The sequence below is a fragment of the Quercus lobata genome, chromosome 6 (genome assembly GCF_001633185.2).
Source record: "Quercus lobata isolate SW786 chromosome 6, ValleyOak3.0 Primary Assembly, whole genome shotgun sequence".
Taxonomy (NCBI): Eukaryota; Viridiplantae; Streptophyta; class Magnoliopsida; order Fagales; family Fagaceae; genus Quercus; species Quercus lobata.
The window spans coordinates 32474586-32499758 of NC_044909.1; the positions used below are offsets into that span (position 1 = coordinate 32474586).

A 25173-nucleotide genomic window follows, 5' to 3' on the forward strand; every position below is an offset into this window, starting at 1 on the left:
GGGTCACCCTTGCATAACTCTTGGCCACTTTAATCATGCATAAGACTCAAACCCCTCCTGCCCCAACTACTAATGCTCTCGCAGCCACTCAAGCTACTCCAACCACCATGGTGGCTGCAATTCCTTCCCGTGAAACTAGGGCTAGTCGGAAGCGTCCTAAGGGAGTAGGCCAATCCTCTACAACTCCTGATCCTAAAAACTCTCCCCCCGATCTAGGGGACAATTAGGTTGAAGCCGCAGGGGCTTCTACTTATGTCCATGCCTTCATGGTGGATGGGGTTCCCCTCATTGCAACAGAAAGGGTTAGGCCCTGGAGAGAGGGCAACGAAGGCAAAGTGGCCGAGAGTGTTGGTGAATCTTTCTTGCTTCCAGTTGACATAAATCACTGGGCTAAGTGGGATGATGAATCCCTCTTGCTTAATATGAAAAGGGAAGCCATCATGGTAACTAATTTTTCCTTAGCACATTCTTATTGCTCTTTCTACTTCTTTATTTCATTCAAATTTCTCTTCTTCTTTTAAAAATCACTACCTTTGTTATATGGCAGGGATATCAATGCTCCGTTGTGATCGAAGAGAGGTACCAAGCTGCCAAGGCCAAGGTCAAGGAGTTGAGTAATGACTACAAGGATCTTCTAGAGAAGATCCCAGATGTTATGAACAAGGTCTCAAAGTTTAAGAGGCTAAGGTCCAAGGCTAAAGAGAACACTAAGGCCATCATGGAGAGAACAGATGTGATGCCCCAATTTGATTGATTGTGTGATGTGTGTGGGTGTGTGATGAGTCCCACATCGGGTATTTACTGGATAGATCTGGGCTTTATTAACAACTACAAGGAGCCTCATTTGTGACTAGTCCTTTTGAGGTATAGCGCAGATGTGGCTAGCGCTTTTTCTTGGGTTGTTACATATGGTATCAGAGCGGGCCCAGTAACCTCGTGTGGGCTCGGAGACACTACCCCACAAAGTGGGCCTTAACGAGGACGTTAGAAATTTAAGTGGGGGAGATTGTGATGCCCCAATTTGATTGATTGTGTGATGTGTGTGGGTGTGTGATGAGTCCCACATCGGGTATTTACTGGATAGATCTGGGCTTTATTAACAACTACAAGGAGCCTCAATTGTGGCTAGTCCTTTTGAGGTATAGCGCAGATGTGGCTAGCGCTTTTCCTTGGGTCGTTACATATTATTGTGATGCCCCAATTTGATTGATTGTGTGATGTGTGTGGGTGTGTGATGAGTCCCACATCGGGTATTTACTGGGTTGAACTAAGCTTTATTAACAACTACAAGGAGCCTCAATTGTGACTAGTCCTTTTGAGGTATAGCGCAGATGTGGCTAGCGCTTTTCCTTGGGTCGTTTCATATGGTATCAGAGCCGGCCCGGTAATCCTGTGTGGGCTCAAAGACACTACCCCACAAAGTGGGCCCTAACGAGGACGTTAGGGATTTAAGTGGGGGAGATTGTGATGCCCCAATTTGATTGATTGTGTGATGTGTGTGGGTGTGTGATGAGTCCCACATCGGGTATTTACTGGGTTGAACTAAACTTTATTAACAACTACAAGGAGCCTCAATTGTGACTAGTCCTTTTGAGGTATAGCGCAGATGTGGCTAGCGCTTTTCCTTGGGTTGTTAAAATTGTGATGCCCCAATTTGATTGATTATTTGATATGTGTGGGTGTGTGATGAGTCCCACATCGGGTATTTACTGGGTTGAACTGGGCTTTATTAACAACTACAAGGAGCCTCAATTGTGACTAGTCCTTTTGAGGTATAGCGCAGATGTGGCTAGCGCTTTTCCTTGGGTCGTTACATATGGTATCAGAGCCGGCCCGGTAATCCTGTGTGGGCTCAGAAACACTACCCCACAAAGTGGGCCCTAACGAGGACGTTAGGGATTTAAGTGGGGGAGATTGTGATGCCCCAATTTGATTGATTGTTTGATATGTGTGGGTGTGTGATGAGTCCCACATCGGGTATTTACTGGATAGATCTGGGCTTTATTAACAACTACAAGGAGCCTCAATTGTGGCTAGTCCTTTTGAGGTATAGCGCAGATGTGGCTAGCGCTTTTTCTTGGGTTGTTACATATGGTATCAAAGCCGGCCTGGTAATCCCATGTGGGCTCAGAGACACTACCCCACAAAGTAGGCCCTAACGAGGACGTTAGGGATTTAAGTGAGGGAGATTGTGATGCCCCAATTTGATTGATTGTGTGATGTGTGTGGGTGTGTGATGAGTCCCACATCGGGTATTTATTGGGTTGAACATTGTGATGCCCCAATTTGATTGATTGTTTGATATGTGTGGGTGTGTGATGAGTCCCACATCGGGTATTTACTGGGTTGAACTGGGCTTTATTAACAACTACAAGGAGCCTCAATTGTGATTAGTCCTTTTGAGGTATAGCGCAGATGTGGCTAGCGCTTTTCCTTGGGTCATTACATATGGTATCAGAGCCGGCCCGGTAATCCTGTGTGGGCTCAGAAACACTACCCCACAAAGTGGGCCCTAACGAGGACGTTAGGGATTTAAGTGGGGGAGATTGTGATGCCTCAATTTGATTGATTGTTTGATATGTGTGGGTGTGTGATGAGTCCCACATCGGGTATTTACTAGGTTGAACTGGGCTTTATTAACAACTACAAGGAGCCTCAATTGTGACTAGTTCTTTTGAGGTATAGCGCAGATGTGGCTAGCACTTTTCCTTGGGTCGTTACAACAGAGGCCCTTGAGAAGGAACTCCAAGAGGCAAGAAAGGCCCTTACAAATAAAGACGCTAAGCTGAAAGCGCATGTGGCAATTGATGATGCAAAGATGCAAGAGGCCTACTATCAAGGCCAATATGACTGCATCGCCATCGTGAAGCCAGAAGTTCAGCAGAATCTCTAGGTTTACTTCTCCAAGGGATGGGTTGCTGCCCTTGACAAACTGCAAGTAGAGGCTTCATCCTCTTTATGGTTGGAGAGTATCATGCCTATCCTTGTGGAGCTAGTCATCCTTCCTAACCTCGAGATTGAAGCGATCATCAACAATGAATCTCCCGTTTGAGAGGTTGAAGGGGCAGGACCTATTGCAGCATTGGGAGGAGAGATGACCAGCTCTATTCCTGTATCTTCCACCAAGAAGCCTCCTCATGTTTAACTGTTTTTTATTTTTTATAGTTAATTTAAGAACATTTTAGTAATTTGCCCAACTTTGGGGGCCCTTGTTTTGTACTTAATTTACTTAAGTGTTTCAAACTTTTATACATTTAAGTATTTCAAAGTTTTTGCACCTAACCATGCTTCATATTTTTGTCTCCTGAGTTGCTTAGAGATGTTGTCATTATTTTTCATGGTTTTTCCCACAAAGCTAATCACTTATCTGGGCTACTTGTTCCATGGAACTCATCTCTCACGCATTAGCAAGTCTTATTCATGCTTTTCGCCAGTGTCCATATGGACAAACTAAGTAAGATAATAGTTCAAGACCCATTCGTAGCAAAGATGAAGCCCATTGCCACGAAGCTTGTTTTTCTTCTTATGTATAGTCTTTAGTTCGCTTCCTGTAAGTGTCCATGGGGTCATACCAAGATAGAAAACTCAATTCGCAACTCACTCAGGGAAAAGACAAGGTCTAGTACCCCGGGATTTAATTTCAATAAAGTTTTAATTTCGTTTTCTGTTAGTGACCCAGAAGTCAGGCTAAGGTAGAGAACTCAGTTTAAAACCCACCTATAGGGTTTACTTTCAATAAAATTTTAATTTCATTTTTTGTTAGTGACCCGGAAGTTAGGCTAAGGCAGAGAACTCAGTTTAAAACCCACTTGAGGCAAAGACAAGGTCTAGTACCGCGGGGTTTACTATAAAGTTTTAATTTCATTTTCTGTTAGTGACTCGAAAGTTAGGCTAAGGCAGAGAACTCAGTTTAAAACCCACCCGAGGCAAAGACAGGGTCTAGTATTGTAGGGTTTACTTTTTCTATGCAATCTTAGTGTTCCTAGTCAGGCCATCACAAAACTCAATGCTATAGACAAAATAGTAGTGTGATTAATTCACATCTTCTTACATAACAATCAACAGTAATATTTCTTCAAATTAAAAACATTCCATGGCCTTGCTATAGGTATTTCATCCAAATCTTCTAGTTGATAAGCACCAACCCTAGCAATGGATGTGAACCTATAAGGCCCCTCCCAAGTCAAGCCTAGTTTTCCCATAGCTGGATCTCGGGTATTTCCTAAAACTTTCCTCAATACCAAATCTTCTGGAATGAACCTATTTTTGATTCCCTTGTTGTATCCTTGGCAGATCCTCTGTTGATAGTTAGCTAGCCTTATTAAGGCCACATCACGGCTTTCTTCTATCAGATCCAGATGCTTGCAGAGTAATTGATCATTCTCTCCCACCTGAAACACGTCAGTTCGAGAAGTAGGGAGCCTAGTTTTCACGGGTATTACTGCTTCTGCACCATATATCATCAAGAAAGGAGTCTCTCTTATGGAGCACCGTGGAGTGGTTCGATATGCCTATAGCACGCTCGAAAACTCCTCCGTCCATCGACCCTTTGAGTCATTTAGCCTCTTCTTCAGGCCATTTACAATGGACTTGTTGGTTGCCTCTGCCTGATCATTGCTTTGTGGATAAGACGGAGTAGAATACCTGTTGACTATTCCCAATTCTGAGCAGTATCGCCGAAAGGTCTTGCTATCAAACTGCAATCCATTGTTCGATATGAGAACCCTTGGCACACCAAACCGTATCACAATATTTTTCCAAACGAACCTCTTCACATTCGTGTCTCGGATATTGGCAAGGGGTTCTGCTTCCACCAACTTGGTGAAATAATTTGTCCCCACTAGGAGCCATCTTCTACTTTCGTGGCATTCAGAAAAGGCCCCACTATGTCTAGCCCCTTACTGTGTAAAGGGAAACAGACTGGATATAGGCAAGGGGCTCTGCTTCCACCCACTTGGTGAAATAATTTGTCCCCACCAGGAGCCATCTTCTACTTCCCGTGGCATTCAGAAAAGGCCCCACTATGTCTAGCCCCTTACTGGGCAAAGGGACACGGACTGGATATAGGGTTGAGAGGACCCCTGGATTGATGAATGCTTGGAGCAAACCTTTGTCATTGATTGCATTTTCTAAAGTACTCTAATGCTTGTTTCTGCATGTTTGGCCATTAATATCCCTGAGTAAGGGATTGGTGTGCCAACAACCTACCTCCCGTGTGACTTTCACATATCCTTTCATGTAACTCTTCCAGAAGTGTTTCAATTGCCTCGAGATGCATGCACAGTAGATAGGGCCCTGAATATGATCTCTTATATAATTTCCCTTCTTTGGAGACCCAGTACCTTGGAGACCTACATCTGATCCGCTCAGACTTTTTCTTATCCTCGGGCAAAATCCCAATTCGGAGATAAGCAACAATTGGAACCATCCAGCTTGTGGGTGAATGCATGCTCAAGACTAAGCCCTTGTCGAAAGGAGTTAGGCTGGAAAAAGGCAAAAGTTCAACTGTCACAATCCTTGGAAGGAGATCTTTTATTGAAAAAGTTAGAGTAGCCAGAAAGTCTGCATGACTGTTACCGACCCTTGAGATATGCGAGATCTCTACCTTCTTCAATTGATGCTTTAGTATCTCAACCTCTTTTAAGTAGCTTATCATTCTCTGGTCCTTAGTTTCGAACTCGCCTGTAATTTGACTAATAACCAGCCGTGAATCACAGTGTAACTATACTCTGTCCGCCCTTATTTTTCTAGACATTTTGAGCTTCGCGAGGATAGCTTCATATTTTGCTTCATTATTTAAGGCAAAAAAGCCCAGCCTGAATGATTTTTCCACTCTGACTCCTTTCGGAGAGATGATATAATTCTAATCCTTGTCCCTCGGCAGTTTGACGGTCCATCCATATACACCTGCCATATTTGTTCCCAAGGTTCTATTGCCCCGTTTCCCTTTATTAACAAAACTTTAATTTTCCCGGAGTGAATTTGGCAATGAAATCTGCTAAAACCTACCTTTTGATGGAAATCCGAGGCCTATACTGAATATCAAAAGCTCCCAAAGAGCCCCCACACTTGGCTATCCTTCTTGTGAAATCTGACCACCTGAGTAACGCCTGCAAGGGGTGCTCGGTTAGCACAACTATTGTATGGGCTTGAAAATAATGGGGCAATCTCTGTACGACATGAATTATTGCAAACACAACTTTTTCCAAAAGGAGATAACGTGTTTCTGCTTCCATAAGAGTCTTGCTGACAAAAAAGATTGGCTTCCGAACTCCTTGATCTAACTTTAACAAAACAACAGTCACCGCATGATTAGTTACATCTAAATACATATACAACGTTTCTCTAGGTACCAGCCTTGACAAGACGGGAGCTCGAGATAAATACAACTTTTGTTCATCAAATGCTTGCTAGCATTCATCCGTCCATTGAAAGCCTTTCCACTTCTTCAGCAGTTGGAAGAAAGGTCGGCACCTATCCGTAGACCGTGGGATAAATTAATTAAGAGCCGTAGTTATCCCAGTAAGCCACCGGACCTCTTTAGGGTTCCTAGGAGACTTCAAACTTTGCAAAGTTACAATTTGATCTGGATTAACTTCTATACCTTGGTGAGTCACCAGATAACCCAAAAACTTCCCCTAGCTGACCTTAAAGGCACACTTAGAAGCATTCAATTCAGACGGTGCTTTCACAATGTCTTGAAGGTTTCTGTGAGATCCTTAAGGTGATCTTTCACGACCTTAATCTTTACCACCATGTCATCTATATAAGCCTCCATATTCCTTCCCAATTGCTCTTTTGAACATCTAGTTCACCATTCTTTGATAAATGGATCCCGCATTCTTCAAATCGAATGGCATGATCTTGTAATGAAAATTACTAGTAGGTGTAATGAAAGAGGTTTTCTCCTGGTCCTTGGGGGCCAGAGCTATCTAATGGTACCCCTGAAACGCATCAAGAAAACTCATCTTAGGGTGCCCAAAAGTTACATCAACAAGCTGATCAATCTTGGGCAAGGGAAAAGGATCTTTCAGACATGCCTTATTCAGATCCATGAAGTCCACACATACTTGCCACTTTCCATTCTTCCTTTTCACCACTACCGTGTTAGCTAACTACTCGGGATAAAAGATCTCCTTAATTGCCCCAGCTTCTTTGCGTCTATCTACCTCTTTCTTTACTACCCCAGCGTGTACATCTGAGGACCTGCGAGGTTTTTACTTTTTTGGTGGACACTGGGGGTCAACAGTAAGCTGATGACAAATAAAATTGGGATCTACCCCGGGTGCTTCATATGGACTCCATGCAAACACATCCAAATTGCTTACTAGAAACAAGATTAATTCTACTTTTTCCAAGATAGGAAGGTTAGCTCCTAGCTGGAAGTACTTATCCCCAAGGTCAATGTGTATTTTCTCCAATTGTTCACATTTGTCCTCGGGTGGAGACTATAGCTACTACAAGGGATTTGTCGGTCTAAGTTCTCCTTTATTCTTGTGCCCTACAATGGCTATTTGGCATCTACATGCCACACTTTGGTTTCCACGTATTTCTGCAATGCCTTGCTCGGTGGGGAATTTTACCTTTTGATGTAAAGAAGATGGAACTACACCCATGGTGTGAATCCAAGGATGTCCAAGAATTGCTGTATAAGGGGAGTAGGAGTGCACTACTATAAAGTGGACCATTTCCTTTCTTCCTTCCACTTCCACAGGAAGAGTCACTTGTCCAGCTGGCAGAACAATACTTCCATCAAAGGCCACCAAGGGGCTGTTATACTCTGTCAAATCTTCAGGGGTTAGTCCTATCCCTTCATATAGACCAGGGTACATTATTTTTGCTCCTCTTCCTTGATCTATCATAACCCTTTTTACATCAAAGCCCCTAATTCGCAGTGTAACTACCAACACATCTTCATGGGGACGAATAGTATCCATAAGGTCCTTTCTTGTAAAGCCAATGCATTTGTCCTCCCAACATCTCTTTTTAGGTATAGGGCCTTCTAATTCTGAGTCAGAAGCTGAGTTCACGGTCAATATCCTCAGTGGAGTTCTCATAGTCTCCGCTTGCTTCCTAACCACGTGTATTACCTCTATGAGCCCTCGAGTTGGTGTTGAAGTTCTTGAAGTGGTTGCCCCTTTCAGGTCTTGCAGACGAGAATCTTCCTGTACTAATTATTCTCCCAAATAATCTACCTTTTCAAGCTGGTGCAAGTGGTCCTTTAAGGTTTGGTAATCCTTAGTTGTATGCCCCCAGACTCGATGATATGAGCAGTAAAGGCTCTAGTTTCTTCTCGTAACATCCCCACTCATCTTGTTCGGCTAGCAGAAGTATGACTCATTCTTTATTTTTTCCATAATCTGGTATATAGGCTCTTTGTACAATGAACTAACCATTTCGAGCCTCATCTTCTGAGCTTGAGAGAAGAAGTCCCTTTAAGGTTGAGGAGCTTGATCTACCTTAATTTCTTTCTTCTCTATGATGGGTGCTTTTGTTTTAGCCTTATCTTGCAACTGGTCATCCTCTAACCTCTTATACTCCTCCACCTACTCCATTAATTTATTCATATCCATGACTGGCTTCAAAGCCAGCGAAGCCCTTAAGTTGGAATTGATGGGGAGCCCTACCTTGAAGGTACTTGCAGCAATTCCCCCATTATCTTCCCTGATCTCGTTGTATAATTCCCAGTAACGATCCGAATAAGCTCTGAGGGTTTTGCCTTTCTTCATTGACAATGAGAGGAGTGAGGCGAAAGGCTTTTGGGGTCCTACTGCACTTCATAAATCTTGCTCTGAACGCTTTGATTTCGAGGTTGGGGAGCTTGATCTACCTTAACCTTTTTCTTCTCTATGATGGGTGCTTTTGTTTTAGCCTTATCTTGCAACTGGTCATCCTCTAACCTTTTATATTCCACCCACTCCATTAATTTATTCATATCCGTGACTGGCTTTAAAGCTAGCGAAGCCCTTAAGTTGGAATCGATGGGGAGCTCTACCTTGAAGGTACTTGTAGCAATTCCCTTGTTATCTCCCTCGATCTGGTTGTATAATTCACAGTAATGATCCAAATAAGCTCTGAGGGTTTCACCTTTCTTCATTGCCAATGAGGGGAGTGAGGCGAAAGGCTTCGGGGTCCTACTACACGTCACAAATCTCGCTCCGAACACTCTGATTAGCTCATCATATCCTCAGATAGACCCTTTTTCCAGCCCATCGAACCATCTTATAGCTATTGGCCCCAGGCTTAAAGGAAAAATTTTACACATCAGAGCCTCGTTTTAAGAATATATGACCATGCTTTGGTTATAATGATTGACATGTTCCACGAGATCCGTTTTCCCATCATAAATAGTGAAAGTTGGCCTTGTGAATCTTTATGGTGAATTAGTTTTCTCAATCTCTTCTGAGAACCTTTGGCATTGCGGGGACTTAAGATTGAAGGGTTGACGAGGGTTGAGGAACTGGTCCTTTATGCTTCTCCCTATCTTGCTCTCTCTTTCTATTCTTGTGGTGAGGTGGAGAGACTGTCCTTTCACTGTGCGGAGACTGCTCTCGCTCTCCATGGGGAGGGGGTGATTTCCTATCACGCTTCCTATTCCTAGCATCCAACATGCGTTCATCTGCTCGAGAGTGACTGCGTGCCGGACTTGGTCCTTTCCAATTATGAAGCTCTTTGTCTTTACGACGGAGCAACTCCTTATCCTTCTTGGTGTTCCTCTACAGCAACGTCACCTGCTCTCTTAACCTTTCCACCTTTCCATCCCTATTATAGTAGGACAGACCTTCTGTATTGGTAGCAGTCCCTTCTCCTTGCGGAGGTGCGCTAGGTTGTCGTTGATTCTCTTTATGAGCTTTGGATATCACATGTCGATCCACATGAACAGATTCTTCTGAAATGCTAGGTTGCTCTAGATGAGTGGGACCACTCCGTGATTGGTTCCCCATAGTCTAGAACAAACCAACTCTTGAGTCTTCTGCTTAGTAGAGTATTCCCCACAGACGACGCCAATTGTGGGGTTGCAAAAACTTGCCCCCGTGGAGTCCTTCACGGATTCACACTCAAATTATTCAATTAACCAACAAATAAGTAAACATAAGGCAAAAACACTCCATAATTGGAAACTTAAGCAATTGATTTCTCTCAACTCAAATATTACAATTTCAACCTAGGTATTACAATAGATAACTTTCACGTTCCTGCGGTATTATCTTTACTCTCTCTCTCTCTCTCTCTCTCTTATTGATTTTTCTTCTCTATGTTCCTTTTTCCTTCTTTTTTCCAGATCCCCATTCTTTTACCTCTCCTCCCCCTTTTATAGTTTCAATTCTTGCTCTTATCACTACAACTATCTTGTTGCCTGCTAGAGCCTTAGGGATATTTTTCTCAACTTTATCAGATTCCTCCCCTCCCTTATCCTGGAACTCTGACTTTTGGGGGTTGTTTGTATTGTTCAAGCTGTCTTACTTGTATTTAATGCGTAGAGGTGAGGTAAGAGCCCCATCATTAATGTGGAGGTAAAGATCTTCAACCTTCTTGTATGTTCCGGAACTTTTCTGTGATCCTAGGAATCTCCTAGAAATCACACGTGAATCATTCGCGCACCATACCTTAGGTAAGGTGGCACCTTACTTTTTCCACAGGAACTAATCTCTTGTGTCACTTATTGTTTCCACAATATTTGGGATGACCCAGCTTTCCTTCTTTCATGGTTTATTACCCATTGATCCTTCCTTTCAAAACAAAGGCTAGGCCTAATTCTTTCCCGTGGCCCAATTGCTTCTTGGGCTTTAGGCCCGAGAAGTTACTGTTCCACTCCCCACAAATCCAATAGACCTTCCCATAAACAAAGTGCTTTCAGTCTATTCGGTCCATTCGGTCAACTTTAGTCTATTACGTCCACTTCCTTCAAGTTTCCTTGAATGTTGAATGTAAAATGTATTATGTTTCCTTGAAAAAAAAAAAATTAAAACACTTTAATAACAAAAATAGATAGCTTAATTAAGAAAATCTAATATATTATATTAGGTTATCAATTATACTTTGTTAATTAGAAAATAATCACATCATTTTAGAATGATTTGTAGCTAACGCTTATAGGTCGTATCTACTATTTTCATTTTTCACTCAACAACCAAAAAAAAAAAAAATAATAATAATAAAGTTAAATTTTTTCACGTATCATGCTGGTCTACTATTAATTGTGATAAAAGTAAAAAAAAAAAAAATTTAATTAATAAATGCACGTACACGCACAAACAAAGATAAAAATAATTAAAAAAAAAATATATCGACATACATACAAAAATAATTACCAGTTTTGGCCCACACGTAGAATTTTAAATGAAAGGTAAAGTGAAGAAAACAATTTTTTGAAATTAAAACCTTTTACTCTGATATTATATTAAATAACTGATTGCTTCAAAAATTTAAGTTATTGGGATTTTTTTCTTTCTATTTCTTGAATTTGACTAGTTTTTCCGCTATTTTGAAATATCAGCATCTTTTTTTAGTTTTTGCAAATGAAAAATGTTCATTACATTGCATGTTGACATCAGAGTCTATATATCTGTTTACACTTTATAAACATGTTATCCACAATGCACATGTTCTTGTAGGCTCCAAGTCCTGCTTATTCTGTAACTTTCCAATAAGCATGTCAAGTAATCAAAATAGTCTGCTTACGATTAACAACTTGATCCATATATATCCACACCAATGATGATAACTCTATCCTATAAAAGTTATGCTACAAATTTGATCTCTATCATATAATACTTTTCAATGTTTTTGACTTATTGCTGTCATGTTATTGACTTATATATATATATATATATATATATAGAGAGAGAGAGAGAGAGAGAGAGAGAGAGAGAGAGAGAGAGAGAGAGAGAGAGGAGGTTGGGTTCAAGTTACATCAAGTGTAACTCTAAGTAATATTACACCACCTAATAACTTGTAATAGAATTTATATTTTGAAAATTTTACCATTGAATTGCATGTTCTATATGTTTTTAATATTCATGCTAATTTTCATGTCAATTGGATGTTATTTACCATTCAATCAATAAACTCATCTTTTATGCATAATTTTAAACTACAAAAACTTGAATTTAAATAATTGATTGATGACATGGATATTAATCTTTGATCACCTTGAAAATTTTCAAGTATGGAGAATATATGAAGTAATGTAATCTAACGGTGGATTTGTCAAATTCACATCCAATTAAAATGTTGATACCCCATTTTGCAACCCGCATTTAACCTCACATGTAGGGTAAAAGGGTAATTTCACATTGAAAATTTGCCTCTTTATTCTGTTCATTAGATCCTTAATCTTATTTCACCAAAATGATCTTGATGTAATGATCAAATCGACTGGTTACAAGCCCTAATCGGACGCCCAGATTAAAAGTTATCATCAAATTAAGTTTTAATGGCTGAGATGCACTATCACAAATTGAGTCCGACTATATGTGATTATGAACAATTGATTTCAACTGATTATAAGTATAATCAATTTGAGATTAATGATGTGTCATAATTTGATTGGTCAGGACTACATTTTATGGTAAAGTTGCACACACCTAATTAACTATATAGTTAAACATTAATCATTCAATGAGTAATTTGTGCAATTATCTTTTAGTTAGGGTAAATTTGGAACTAATTAGGTCTAAAATGGGAGTGATTAGAGCCTATTAATGTTAATTGGAAACTAATTTGAGACCTATTAATGCTAATTGTGCTGAAATTGTTTTCAAACAAATGACCTCTACTCACCATTTCATTGATATCTCTCAGAATATTTTGAATCTATGAATAAGATTAATTTTACCAGAAACTAGACATCTGGGGCTTCAATTTGAGCACAAGAATGAGACAATTTTGATCAGAATTGAGTAAGATATGATTTTTTGAAGTTGGCTCTACAGGCTGTTACAGCAGCTACGAGAAAACCGAATTTTGCTTGCTCCTCATTCCCACCAATCTCTACATTTAATGCACCAGATTTTCTCAAAAGCTAAAATGAGGTTTAGGTTCATGATTCTTTGTCAACCCTCATTAAATGACCTTCTATTTATATTTCTTCAACCACTCCTATATAAACCCCTCTCTCCTCCATTCTAAAGGGCACACAAAACTCCCCTCTCTTCTCCTCTCTTAAGTTCTAGGAAGTTGAGTAGTTTTGTCATATCTTGGTCCTCTTGAGACTCAAGGTATTGAGTGAGACTCACTCTTCCTCTCCTAACTCTTCTTTTTCTCCACCCTTAGGACCTCCCTCAAGAGTCTCCTCCTCCACTATATGAATTTTGCATGAAGGTATAATCCCTTTCCCTAATTGATTTTTTTTTTTTTTGTTGCCATGATGAGAGTTTAAGATTAAAGCATGATAATAATAATTTAAATTCCTTTGAATGCTCTTAATTGTTCTTATATGTTCTTCACATGTTTTTGGTTGTTCATCATATGTTCATGCATAATATTAGTTTCGATCTTAAATCCACATAAAAAACATGAAAAATATGTTTGTTTAATAATTCTTTTAAATTATTGAATCTAGGATATCACCATCCACACACATTCACTAGAATTTATTTTTCAATCCAAATGAAATGCTTAAGAAATTGAATTAGGGTTTATCACATGCACACACTTTAAATTCAACATGCAAATTGATTTATAACATATTGGATGATGTGATATGAATGTTGGCCACTATTGTCTAGAAGACCGGTTTCATCGAGCAAGGTGAGTGCCTAACACCTTCCCACCTTGTAACATAGCCTCTGAACTTAGATCAAAGGTTGATAGATCAATGTTTATCCTTGTAATTTTCAATTTTTAGATTGTAAATAGGGAACAAAGCCATATACTTTATCTTAGATTGTATCTAGAACTAAAGCCATGTAATTTTTCTATGATTAATGTAAATTCAATTGAAAATTAATAAAATGAGGAATTTTTTAATTTTGGTTTTCTTATTTGTCCCAATAATTAAATAAGTGGCGACTTCATTATAAAACCCTTAATCTAAAGGGGAAATATAACTAGTCGAACCTTCATTTTGAGAGGCAATAACACGACTCTACCAATTCACGTGGGTTTGGCTTGATATCCTAAAAACGGGCCGGGGGCGCGGTCTCTCACATAAAAAAATATTGAGTGGTGTAACATTGTTTAAAGTTATACCATGTGTAACTTAAATCCATTGTTAAATTATATTACTTCATATCTTCTCCATGCTTGTAAAATTTCAAGGTGATTAAAAATTGATATCCATGTCATCAATTAATTGTTTAAATTCAAGTTTTTGTAATTTAAAATAATGCTTAAAAGATGACTTTATGGATCGAAAGGTAAATAACATCCAATTGACATGAATGTTAAGAAAATATAAATTCATAGAACATGTAATTCAACGGTAGGATTTCCAAAATATGAATTTTATAACAAATCATTGTGTTGTGTAACATTATTTAGAGTTATACTAGGTATAACTTGAATCCAATCTCTCTCTCTCTCTCTCTCTCTCTCTCTCTCTCTCTCTCTCTCTCTCTCTCTCTCTCTCTCTCTCTCTCTCTCTATATATATATATATATATATATAAATATATATATTCCTCGCCTCTTCCTTTGTTCTTGTATATAGTTAATTTGGGTCTTGAGTTAATTGCAATTCTTATAGTTTTATTTATAATTTATTTTTTCTTTTGATCCCACAAATCTTATATTTAGTAGTTCTAACGTTTGATAATCACTAGGTCTAACATTTCTATAGCGAAAAGAGAGAAATTAATCAATTGTCTAAAATTGGAAACCATTAGTTTAACCCACTCTTACAAACCTTTTTTTTTTTTTTTTTTTTTTATCTTTCTTCTTTTTGAGAAACAATCTCCTTCAAACTTAGGACCACTTAGCTCAATACAATCATAAACTACTAGTTATCCCATTTGTTAAATTGTTAAGAAATAATGAATTTTATCATTCAAGTATTATTTTAACTAGTCGTAGACCCGCGCGATATGTGGAAATTTTTGACATCATATTCTCTTATGTTAAGTAAAAAATGAAAATAGTGGTTAAGACTTATAAATAATAGTCCCAAACCCATCTCACAATAATGTAATTACACTATAATATATATAATATATATTCGGTAACTATAGAAGTCTATATCTTGATTTTTTGTATATATATATTTTTGCCAAGGAAACATGTTGCGTTTTATTTTTAATTAATATATATGACAAAATATTTTGTAATACGTTATAATATGGTGAGATATGCACCAAAATGCAACACAATAAAAAAAAAAGAAAAAAAAAAAGAGAATGTATAATTTTTATTAGAACATGAAAATGAATCTTGATGATTTCATATAAAAGCTAACATTATTTTACATTTTTGGAGATGTTAATGAGCAATTTCTTCAAACTTTGTTTTCATTTTTTTGCATAAGAACTATTAAACAAAGTTATAACAATTTATATTTTGATAATCACTAAACTCATATATGAGAATCAACTATTACAAAAAAATTTCTCCCCAAAACATATATTGATTTATATTTTTCCTTTATACACAATTTAAAATTTTTGAAAAACTAAGGAAGCTAAATGTGTAGTATTTTTTTTTCTTTTAAGAAGAAGCTAAATGTGTAGTTGATTTTAGTCAATCAATAAAAAACATAAAAGGGGTAGATAAAAGCAAACGTATTCATGATATAATTGTTTATACATGTCCATATTTGTTTTTTTATACCATGGAATCACCTCATTATGTTAAGCTACTGAAAAATTTATACATTTAATACTCATGTTCTCTAAAAGATTCATGTAGTAGTTGTACAACTGTATCTTGTTTGATCTCTCCTAGGTCTTTAACTTTAGCCCAACTCACAGCATATAAACCAATGATCATGAAAAAAGAACCTAGCAAGATGAAGCCAAACACAATTTCTAAATTTTAACAAATTAGCCAAGAAAATAGTAGGAAAAGATCTTGAATTATAAATTATCACGTGTCAACAAACAATGCAATAATCTATAATTATACTACAAGAGTAATGGATTGATGATTGTAGAATTGCTAAGGAAATCATCCAAGTAGATGACTGTATATATATGGTTAGGAAAACTTGCTAAAAAGTGTGACCTATGTGAAAGTAAAAAAAATTTTAGTAATACAAAAAGTGAAATAATGTAAGAGAATTTGATTAGTAATACCAGCATATAGACAACCTAACAACCATTTATCATTTAAGCTATGCTATTCAAATTGCTTTACTAACATAAAAAACTATTGTTATTATCTTGACAATACTTATCAATCTTCATACATTAACTTTCTCCATTCTAATTAATCCAAGAACTTCTAGAACTTGTAAAATGCCTATCATAAAGCATTAAAACAAATAGAATGTCAAGATTATAGAGAAATCTAAATAAGAGAGAGAGAGAGAGAGAGAGAGAGAGAGAGAGAGAGAGAGAGGTACCTTTGATATGTAGTAGATATAAAAAATAAACATGTACTGATAATTAAAATTTTTCCATCACAAATACTAAGCTTATTGGTTTTAAAAGAGATAAAAAGAGAATATATATATATATATATATATAGGCGAAAAGCACATCTTAGTCCCTACATTTTCAGGCGATTCTCATTTTAGTCCCTACATTTTATTTTTACCGCTTTTAGTCCTTATCCTGAAAAACTCTTTCCGTTTTGGTCTCTGCCGTTACTCATTTAACAGAAATATCCTACGTGGCAAACAGTCCAACAGTAAATGCTGACGTGTCTATTAAAATAATATTAAAAAAAGCCACGTCAGATAAAAATAATATTAAAAAATGCCATGTCAGCAATATAATTTTTGAAAAAAGCCAAATCAGATAAAAATAATATAAAAATTTCTAACCTAATTATTTTTTAAAAAAAGAAAAGAAATTAGTTAAATTAAATTTTTTTCCTTTTTTTTGGAAGAACATGAAGAACATGTTCTTCATTTTTCTTCCCCAACTAAGCTTGCCTAGAAAATTAAAAATTAAAAATTTACTTTTCTTTTCTTGCATTTTCTTAGCAACCAAAACCATAAAATCACTCAGATTTACAAAATAAAAAGATATGCCCATAAAAATTTACGAAACACAAACATTCAACAAGATTTTCTTATGCTTTGAAACCAAACACAAAAAACACAAAACTAAACCCAGATTTTCGGCCTCCATGCACAACCAAACCCAGCGAAGCCTGAATAAGATCTTAGAGAAAGCGTAACGAAACCCGGCATGACCACCACCACATCGAACAGAACCCAGCCACCACCAAAACCCGGCTACCAACAAAACCCAACTACCAAAAAGACCATCACGAAACCCAACCACCAAACAGACCTAGCAAGCACCGAAACCCACCACCAAATGGATCCAGTAAACACCGAAAAAAACCCACCACTAAAGCCGGCCACCGATTCAACTCCACAACCGAAACCCACCACCGAAACGCCACCACCAAATGGATCTAGCAAACACCGAAAAAAACCCACCACCAAAGCTAGCCACCGATTCAACTCCACAATCGAAACCCACCACTGAAATGCCACCACTAAAACCCAGCAAACACCGAAAAAACCCACCACCAAAGCCGGCCACCGATTCAACTCCACAATTGAAACCCACCACCGAAACGCCACCACTAAAATCCAGCAAACACCGAAAAAAACCCACCACCAAAGCCGGCCACCGATTCAACTCTACAACCGAAACGCCACCACTAAAACCCAGCAACCATCGATTCGATTGAACCAAAACTTTGTCAGATGAGAAGAGATAGATGAGCGAAACATGCTGTGAATAGAGAAAGTGGAATGGGAAACGTAGAAGAGAGATATAGAGGGAGAGATGGAGAACTGTGAATAGAGAAAGAGGAATGGGAAACATCTTCTAGAACGTTCTTCATGTTCTTCCAAAAAAAAGGAAAAAAAATTTAATTTAACTAATTTCTTTTCTTTTTTTTTTTTAAATAATTAGGTTAGAAAATTTTATATTATTTTTATCTGATTTGGCTTTTTTCAAAAATTAAATTGCTGACGTGGCATTTTTTAATATTACTTTTATTTGACATGGCTTTTTTAAATATTATTTTAATAGACACGTCAGCATTTACTATTGGATTGTTTATCACGTAGGATATTTCTATTAAATGAGTAACGGTAGGGACCAAAACGGGAAGCGTTTTTCAGGATAGGGACTAAAAGCGGTAAAAATAAAATGTAGGGACTAAAATGGGAATTGTCTGAAAATATAGGGACTAAAATGTGTTTTTCACCATATATATATATGTATAAGGGAAGGGGAAAAGGTATAAATGATACATAAGTGTCTTGGGAGGGGAAATGTTAGAGAAGAGGAAGAGACCTTGTATATTTTGGTAATTAAAAATTGTACTTGTAACTGCTAAGTTGCATATATGGGCGTTTATGTGTGTGTGTGTGTGTGTATAAACTCATCGAATTAAATGTGGTAACATAATAGCAAGTTTGAATAGAGAACTTTTGGACTACCATATTGGTTTATGGAAAATTAGAGACTTTCCATATTCATTATTTTTTTTCCCAAATTTTTTTATGTGAGAATGAGATCACATCGAGGTATATGCTTCAAGTAAGAGTAATGGATATTAGTATTATCGTGGAAAATGTAAAGCAATAGTTAAACATTGTAAGCATCCCAAGAGTTGTTTCCTTAAAAATTATAATTGGTAAGAATTTATTTTTTTGAGATGATAAATGGTAAGAATTAGAGATTAGATCTTTGAAAAAAAAAAAAACATTAGTATGTATGACTTGCTGTAAAGTTATTTACATCGTAAAATTAATGAGAAACCATACAAAGCTAAGTTATAATCTCAAATACAAAGAAAAAGAGGAACACCATATGCTCCATACCTATTGATCATAATATGTAGAAGATTTTGTTTTTTCTTCCAAAGTATCCTAAGAAGTTAGAAGTTAGCATAGATTTAGAATACACGAATTTATATAGTAGACATAAATAGAACAAATAACAAAGCCATTCAGGAAATAAAATAAATAAATGGGAGGGAAATGATCATGTACTAAATTAATAAAACGCATTCCAATTTTTTAGACTATTTTAATGGTTAAAATGCAATTATGCATAGGAAAATTTTAAACATGAATATAAAGAAATAGACTAACAATTCACAATTGGAAAAAAGAAAAAAGAAACAATGTATTACGACATCATAAAAAAAAAAAAAAAAATATATATAATATATATATATATATATATATATAGCACAAACCATAAAATTTGTAGCTGAAAAGCAAAGAAGTTGAGGGGGAAGAAAAGAAAAAACTGAACTCAAAGGGAGTTTCCAATTCTATTTGTAATTTGGTGACTTATGGGGTGGAAAGAGAGCAATTCAAAATTTATATAAAAAAAAAAAAATTAAATCAGTGGGTTTTAAATACAAAAGGAGGCAAATGAACGTTTTGATGGGGAGAGAAGCTATTTTAAAATGGTTGCCATGTGTTAATTAATGACTTCCTTACCTTAATCAATTATTAACTTCTTTATTTGACACTTCTAAAGAAAAAAAAAAACTCTTTATTGGCCGGTCTGTTAAGAAAGCTCCTTTAATTGGGCTAATATTGATGAACAAATACCTTAACATTAACATCAATGCATTAAATGATTTTTATTGTGGAGGAGGCTAGGAGAAAGGTTAGTTTGCCATAGATTTAAAAAAAAAAAGAACCATTAAAACTACTAGTATTTATTTTCTATCTATGGAATCCAGACATAATAACACACAATACAAAACAAAACATTACCAAACCAAAAAAGAAAAAAAAGAGCTTAATTGTTTCACATGTACTAAATCAAATAACAGACAATACAAAACAAAACATTACCAAACCAAAAAAGAAAAAAAAGAGCTTAATTGTTTCACATGTACTAAATTAATAAAATGCATTCCAATTTTTTAGACACAAACAATTTTAATGGTTAAAATGTAATTATGTATAGAAAAATTGTAAACATGAATATAAAGAAAAAGACTAAAAATTAAAAAGTGGAAAAAAAAAAAAAAAACACTGTATTACAACATTGTAAAAAAAAATCTAGCATAAACCATAAAATAAGGAGATGATAAGTCAAAAAGAGAGGGAGAGAGAAAGAGAATTGATTGTTGAATTTAAGGCAATTAAGATTTAATGGTGAAGTCATTAATAGGAGAAACATTAACAATTTGTTTGGTGGAAAGATGATGTGTGTTTCTTTTTTTTTTTTGGGAGAAGAGGAAGATGATGAGTTGAGAGAAAGATATAGATAAGAAGTAGGCTTTATGGTGGAGATAGGGATGAAATTTATTTTATATTTTTTAGTATTTTAAAACTGATAGAAATTATTTTTAAATTGTTAGATAAATACAAAAAAAATATAATGAAAATGGTATAGTTGTTGATGTGGTTCAAAGTGCACTGCACCATGAGTCCAGTCCACATGATTACTGAAAACGTAGACGCAGGACGTGGATCCAAACTCCACCTCAGTCTACATTTTGATCTTCTCACATGCGTGTACGGTTGTATAAGATGTTGGGTGCACTGCACCATGAGTCCAGTCCACATGATTTTTCAAGAGCTCATTTAATGAGCATGCCACTCTTGTCTTCCATGACTAGTGAAAAGTCTGACTTCTCTTAACGAGAAGTGAACCAAAGAGTGTTGGACACGCTGAAGACAAAAGAAGAGAAACAAGCAAAGGCCATTCGGCCAATGAGAGATGTGAAGGCTGTGGAAGGAAGAAAAGAAGAAAAGGTGAAAGAAATAAAAAGGGGAAGGCCATTCGGCCATTTGGGGTAAAGAAGAGAGGAGAAGTCCCAGCAAATGAGAGTGAGGACAGAACTGCGTGAGTGAGAGCAAGTAAAAAAGAAAAGAAAAGAAAAATGGAGAGTAAGAGAAAATTGTGAGAGATATACAGTAAGAAAGAAGTGAGTGAAAATAAAAAGAGAATTTTTTTGCTTAAATTGTATCTTTTAAGTGTTGTAATCTTAATTTAATATAGTGAAATTATTTAGAATTTATCCCGTAATTTTTTTTGAGAAGGAATTTTCACGTAAATTTTTGTATTGTTATACGATTGTACTTTCGCTTTATGCTGTATTTTTATTCACAATTATATATAATTTTTCCATTCATAAGAGGAACAGTAAAACAAACCTCAAAATTAATTGATGTAAAATCAAGGTTAATTAATTCTTCCACACTTTTCCATGAGTAAGGAACACCAGTTATATGGTGGCTTATAGAGTTGTAAATGATAGGTATGTACAGCAGAAAATATGATCCACAAAATGAGCAAATGCAGTAGAAGTAAACAACCACAAATCTAGACATTCATACTGGCACTTTAATTAGTAGTCTAGACAACAAAAACCAAAAAGAACACATTATCACTTGTGAAGGCGATAAGTAGGAATAGCAAGTAGGTGCTTGGCTCTAGGAGTTGTGAGACCAAACTCTTCGGTCATGTCCAACTCCGTTGGCAACATGTCATTAGGAAGCTCCCAATCAAAGCAATGAACAAGTTGTGCTAACACTAGCCGAACCACAGTTAGACCCAATTGCATTCCTGGACAGCTTCTTCTCCCAGACCCAAATGGGATAAGCTCAAAGTCATGTCCTCTAAGATCTATGTTACTCCCAACAAATCTCTCTGGATTAAACTTATCTGGCTCAGTCCAAACACTTGGGTCTCTCCCAATTGCCCATACATTTATTAAGAGTCTAGACTTACGAGGTATGTGGTAATCATTGATAGTGCAATCTTCCAATGACTCATGAGGTATCAACAAATGTGCTACTGGATGTAGCCTCATGGTTTCTTTTACAACCATGTCCAAGTACTCCAAGCTATCCAAGTCAGATTCATCTACCATCCTCTCTAAGCCCACCACATTTTCCAACTCCTTTTGGACTTTCTTCATTATACGAGGATGCCTGATTAGTTCCGTGAGCATCCAATCAATTGCTGTTGCTGAAGTGTCCATTGAGGCGGCAAGCATATCCTGTAAGAAAATCATTGTTAGAAAATCACAACAAACAAGTCTTAATCCCAAAATTATTGGGATCGACTAGTAAAGAAACTACACTAGAATTAAATTTTGATTCTAGCAAATGATGCCGCTTTAGCTTCAACTTGATTAATTCTTATAAAAATTAGTGTTTAAGTAGATAGTAGGATAGTATAAATAAAAAATAATTAGAGATCATGTTGTATACACAAGATTATATTTGGTACATAATTGAATTCTACACAAACATATAGAATCGTTTTTTTTCCCCTAATACAATTAATTCGACACAAACATAAAGAATCAGTTTTGACTATATTATTAATTTAACGATTTGATATATGATGTGTTTGACTCCTTACTAATATCATGTAAGTTCTTTGAATAATTACCAAGATAATAGCTTTGATATTGGGCCGTTCAATTCGGTACTCAGATTCCTCAGATCCCATGAAGCCCAACATGACATCAACAAAGTCCTTGGTCTTACTTTCATCCTTGGATTGGACATGCTCATCAATGGTCTTCTCCAAAAAGGCATCAAAGATCTTACCCACAGCCTTCATGCGCTGAGTTAGCCCTTGAAGGTCAAGGAGTGCAACATAAGGAATATAATCACCTAAGTTAGGAGTTGCGGTTAGCTGCATACCCTCTTGGATTACAGACTTGAATCCCCTCTCATCAAACTCCTTGTCCATGTACTTCTTCCCAAACACCAAACGGCAACTCATATCTGCGCTGAGAGATGAAACCTTGGCACTGAGATCAACAGCAACATGTTCATGTGCTGCCTCTTGAATGAACTTAATCAACAGGTCAAGCTCTGCTTTTCTCATGGATTTGAAAGAATTGATTTTGAGGTTGCTAAGTAATTCAAGGGTGCACATCTTACGTATGTTGCGCCAATAAGAACCATATGGAGCAAAGGCCAAGCTCTTTTGCTCATAAGAGATGTGCTTTGAAGCCTCATTAGGTGGTCTACTAGCAAAAACAAGGTCATGTGTTTTAAGGAATAGCTTGGCAGCTTGAGGGGACGAGACAACAATGGTAGGTACCATCCCTAAGCGCAAATGCATGATAGGACCGTGTTTTTGAGCTAGTTGATGAAGATCTTGATGAGGGAATTCTCCTAACATATGAAGGTTCCCAAAGATAGGGAACCCTCTTGGACCAGGAGGTAATTTCTTCCTCTTGGTTTTGCTTTTCCATTGTACTAGGATATAAGCAAGCAAAACAAGTGAGAGTATGGTCCATGTCCAAGCCATGGTGGGCATTTTTAAGGCTGAGCGCTCTGGGTGGAGAAGGCAAGCTCTGTTTTTTTTTTTTTTTTTTTTTATGAACATACGGAGTTGTTATTTATGACACGGAAATCGTACAAACGGACAATAAACTTTAGATATTTTGGGCCGACGTATGAAAGATTCTTTTTTTCTTTTTCTTCTTTTACCAAATATAGTAAGCAGTCGGTGACAAGTGATTGGACAAGGAGTTGATTGGATAAAGTTTATAAGATAGTTCGGCAATTTGAGATGATATTAGTTATTTGGCTGAAACTAAAAATATTATAATAAAATAATTTTTAAATATGTGAATAGTATTATGAGATGTATTTTTAATATTTTTTTAAATAAAGTGGTTAGGGGTCTCATGAACATTGCGTGAACAGTGCATAAATAGTGTGTAAATAGTGCATGAATAGTATAATTTGTCTCTTGCACAGTGAATTCATGTGTATAAACAGTGTGGTTATTGTTCATACATGCTAAAAAAAAAAAAAAGGGAAGGAAACCTGAAATAGAAAACGCAGGTGCATAATAAGTCCTATCCAAACGCTACCTTAGTCTATACCATTTCCATCATTGATTTTTTTTTTTTTTTTGATTTTTTCTCCTTTGTTAATTGAGTGAGAAATAAGAGTAATTACTTTCAAAATTCAAGAGTACGGGTTAAAAGAGAGAGTAATTATTTAGTATTTTTGTTGATGTGAAGTTATTGTATTCTAGGATTATCCAATAAATTTTTATTACGATGAAATATCATCTACTTCACATTTCTCTCTCTTTTACAAATTGAGTATTTTTTTAGTTGTTTAATTATCATTTTCTCTACTCTTTTAAGATTGAGTATTTTTTTTAGTTGTTTAATTAAAAGAATGGTAAATATATAGGATAAAAAAAATAAGAAAGTGATCTTATACTACAAATTTGAAATAGGATTTTCACTATTGAAACTTTATTTCTTAGATATAAAGGTTTACAAACTGAAACATAATTTAAAATGACTTAGTAATCTATACACTTTTAAGTTTATAATATTTAATCTAAATTATAAAGTAAATCAATTCTAAATGTAGATGATCATTTTTCACAAATTTTACTTATATGAATTTTATAAATGGATGTGTTATTCATAATATATATATATATATATATATATTCTTTTTATAAAAAAAAGAGAGTAAAGATATGTATGTGTACGCATGCGTGTGCAATATATTATCTTTATATATTAAGAAGATTCAGAAAGTTAATTATAACTTTGAAAATGTCAAAAATACCCCCTAATCTAATTAGATAATTCTTATTCTTAAAAGGATTTTACTAATGTGTGCCCTAAGGGCACACATTAACCGAACCCTTCTTAAAAAATAGAAATTAGGGTTAAAATTGTAATTCAAAAAAAAAAAACTACTAAAGAAACTTTCTTTTCCTAAAAATTAGAACACTTTCTATTTAAATATATTTTATACATGTTTGATACATTTTTTTTTTCCCTAAAAGCTAGTGTGGGGACCGGCCTAAAATAACAGGCTGGCTGGGCCCTAGGCCAGTTCGAGGACGCAGCCCTTCCGAGGAGTCAGCGTGGCCCAAGCAATCATTATTCAGGCCCACTGGGGCAAATAGAACATGTCCAAGGAGTAATTTTTCCTCGGATACTGCAAAATCCGGAGTAAATGTACATCCAAGCCACTATAGTCCATCTTCCAAATACGTAAAAAGGAAGGAAACCTGAAATATCTCAGCAAAGGCTGCCACCACCACATTAAATGCATTACAACTACTCTCCT

At 36.3% G+C, this 25173-nt stretch overlaps 1 protein-coding gene across 1 annotated transcript; it reads right to left on the reverse strand.

Annotated features, from left to right (window-relative positions):
- Window positions 1-21306: 21306 nt before the first annotated feature.
- Window positions 21307-23422, reverse strand: LOC115993822 (cytochrome P450 CYP736A12-like). The gene is made up of 2 exons (XM_031117801.1): window positions 22499-23422; window positions 21307-22100 (listed from the first exon to the last, which is right to left on the reverse strand). The coding sequence occupies exons 1-2, from the start codon at window positions 23378-23380 to the stop codon at window positions 21486-21488; spliced, it is 1497 nt and encodes a 498-aa protein (XP_030973661.1). The 5' UTR covers window positions 23381-23422; the 3' UTR covers window positions 21307-21485.
- Window positions 23423-25173: the final 1751 nt, after the last annotated feature.

Excerpts from the sequence above, each read along its gene's own strand:
- LOC115993822 (XM_031117801.1), bottom strand. The coding sequence starts at position 23,380 with ATGCCCACCATGGCTTGGACATGGACCATACTCTCACTTGTTTTGCTT. Across the intron at positions 22,101-22,498 it reads ATATCAAAGCTATTATCTTG|GATATGCTTGCCGCCTCAAT; the intron begins GTAATTATTCAA and ends ATTTTCTTACAG.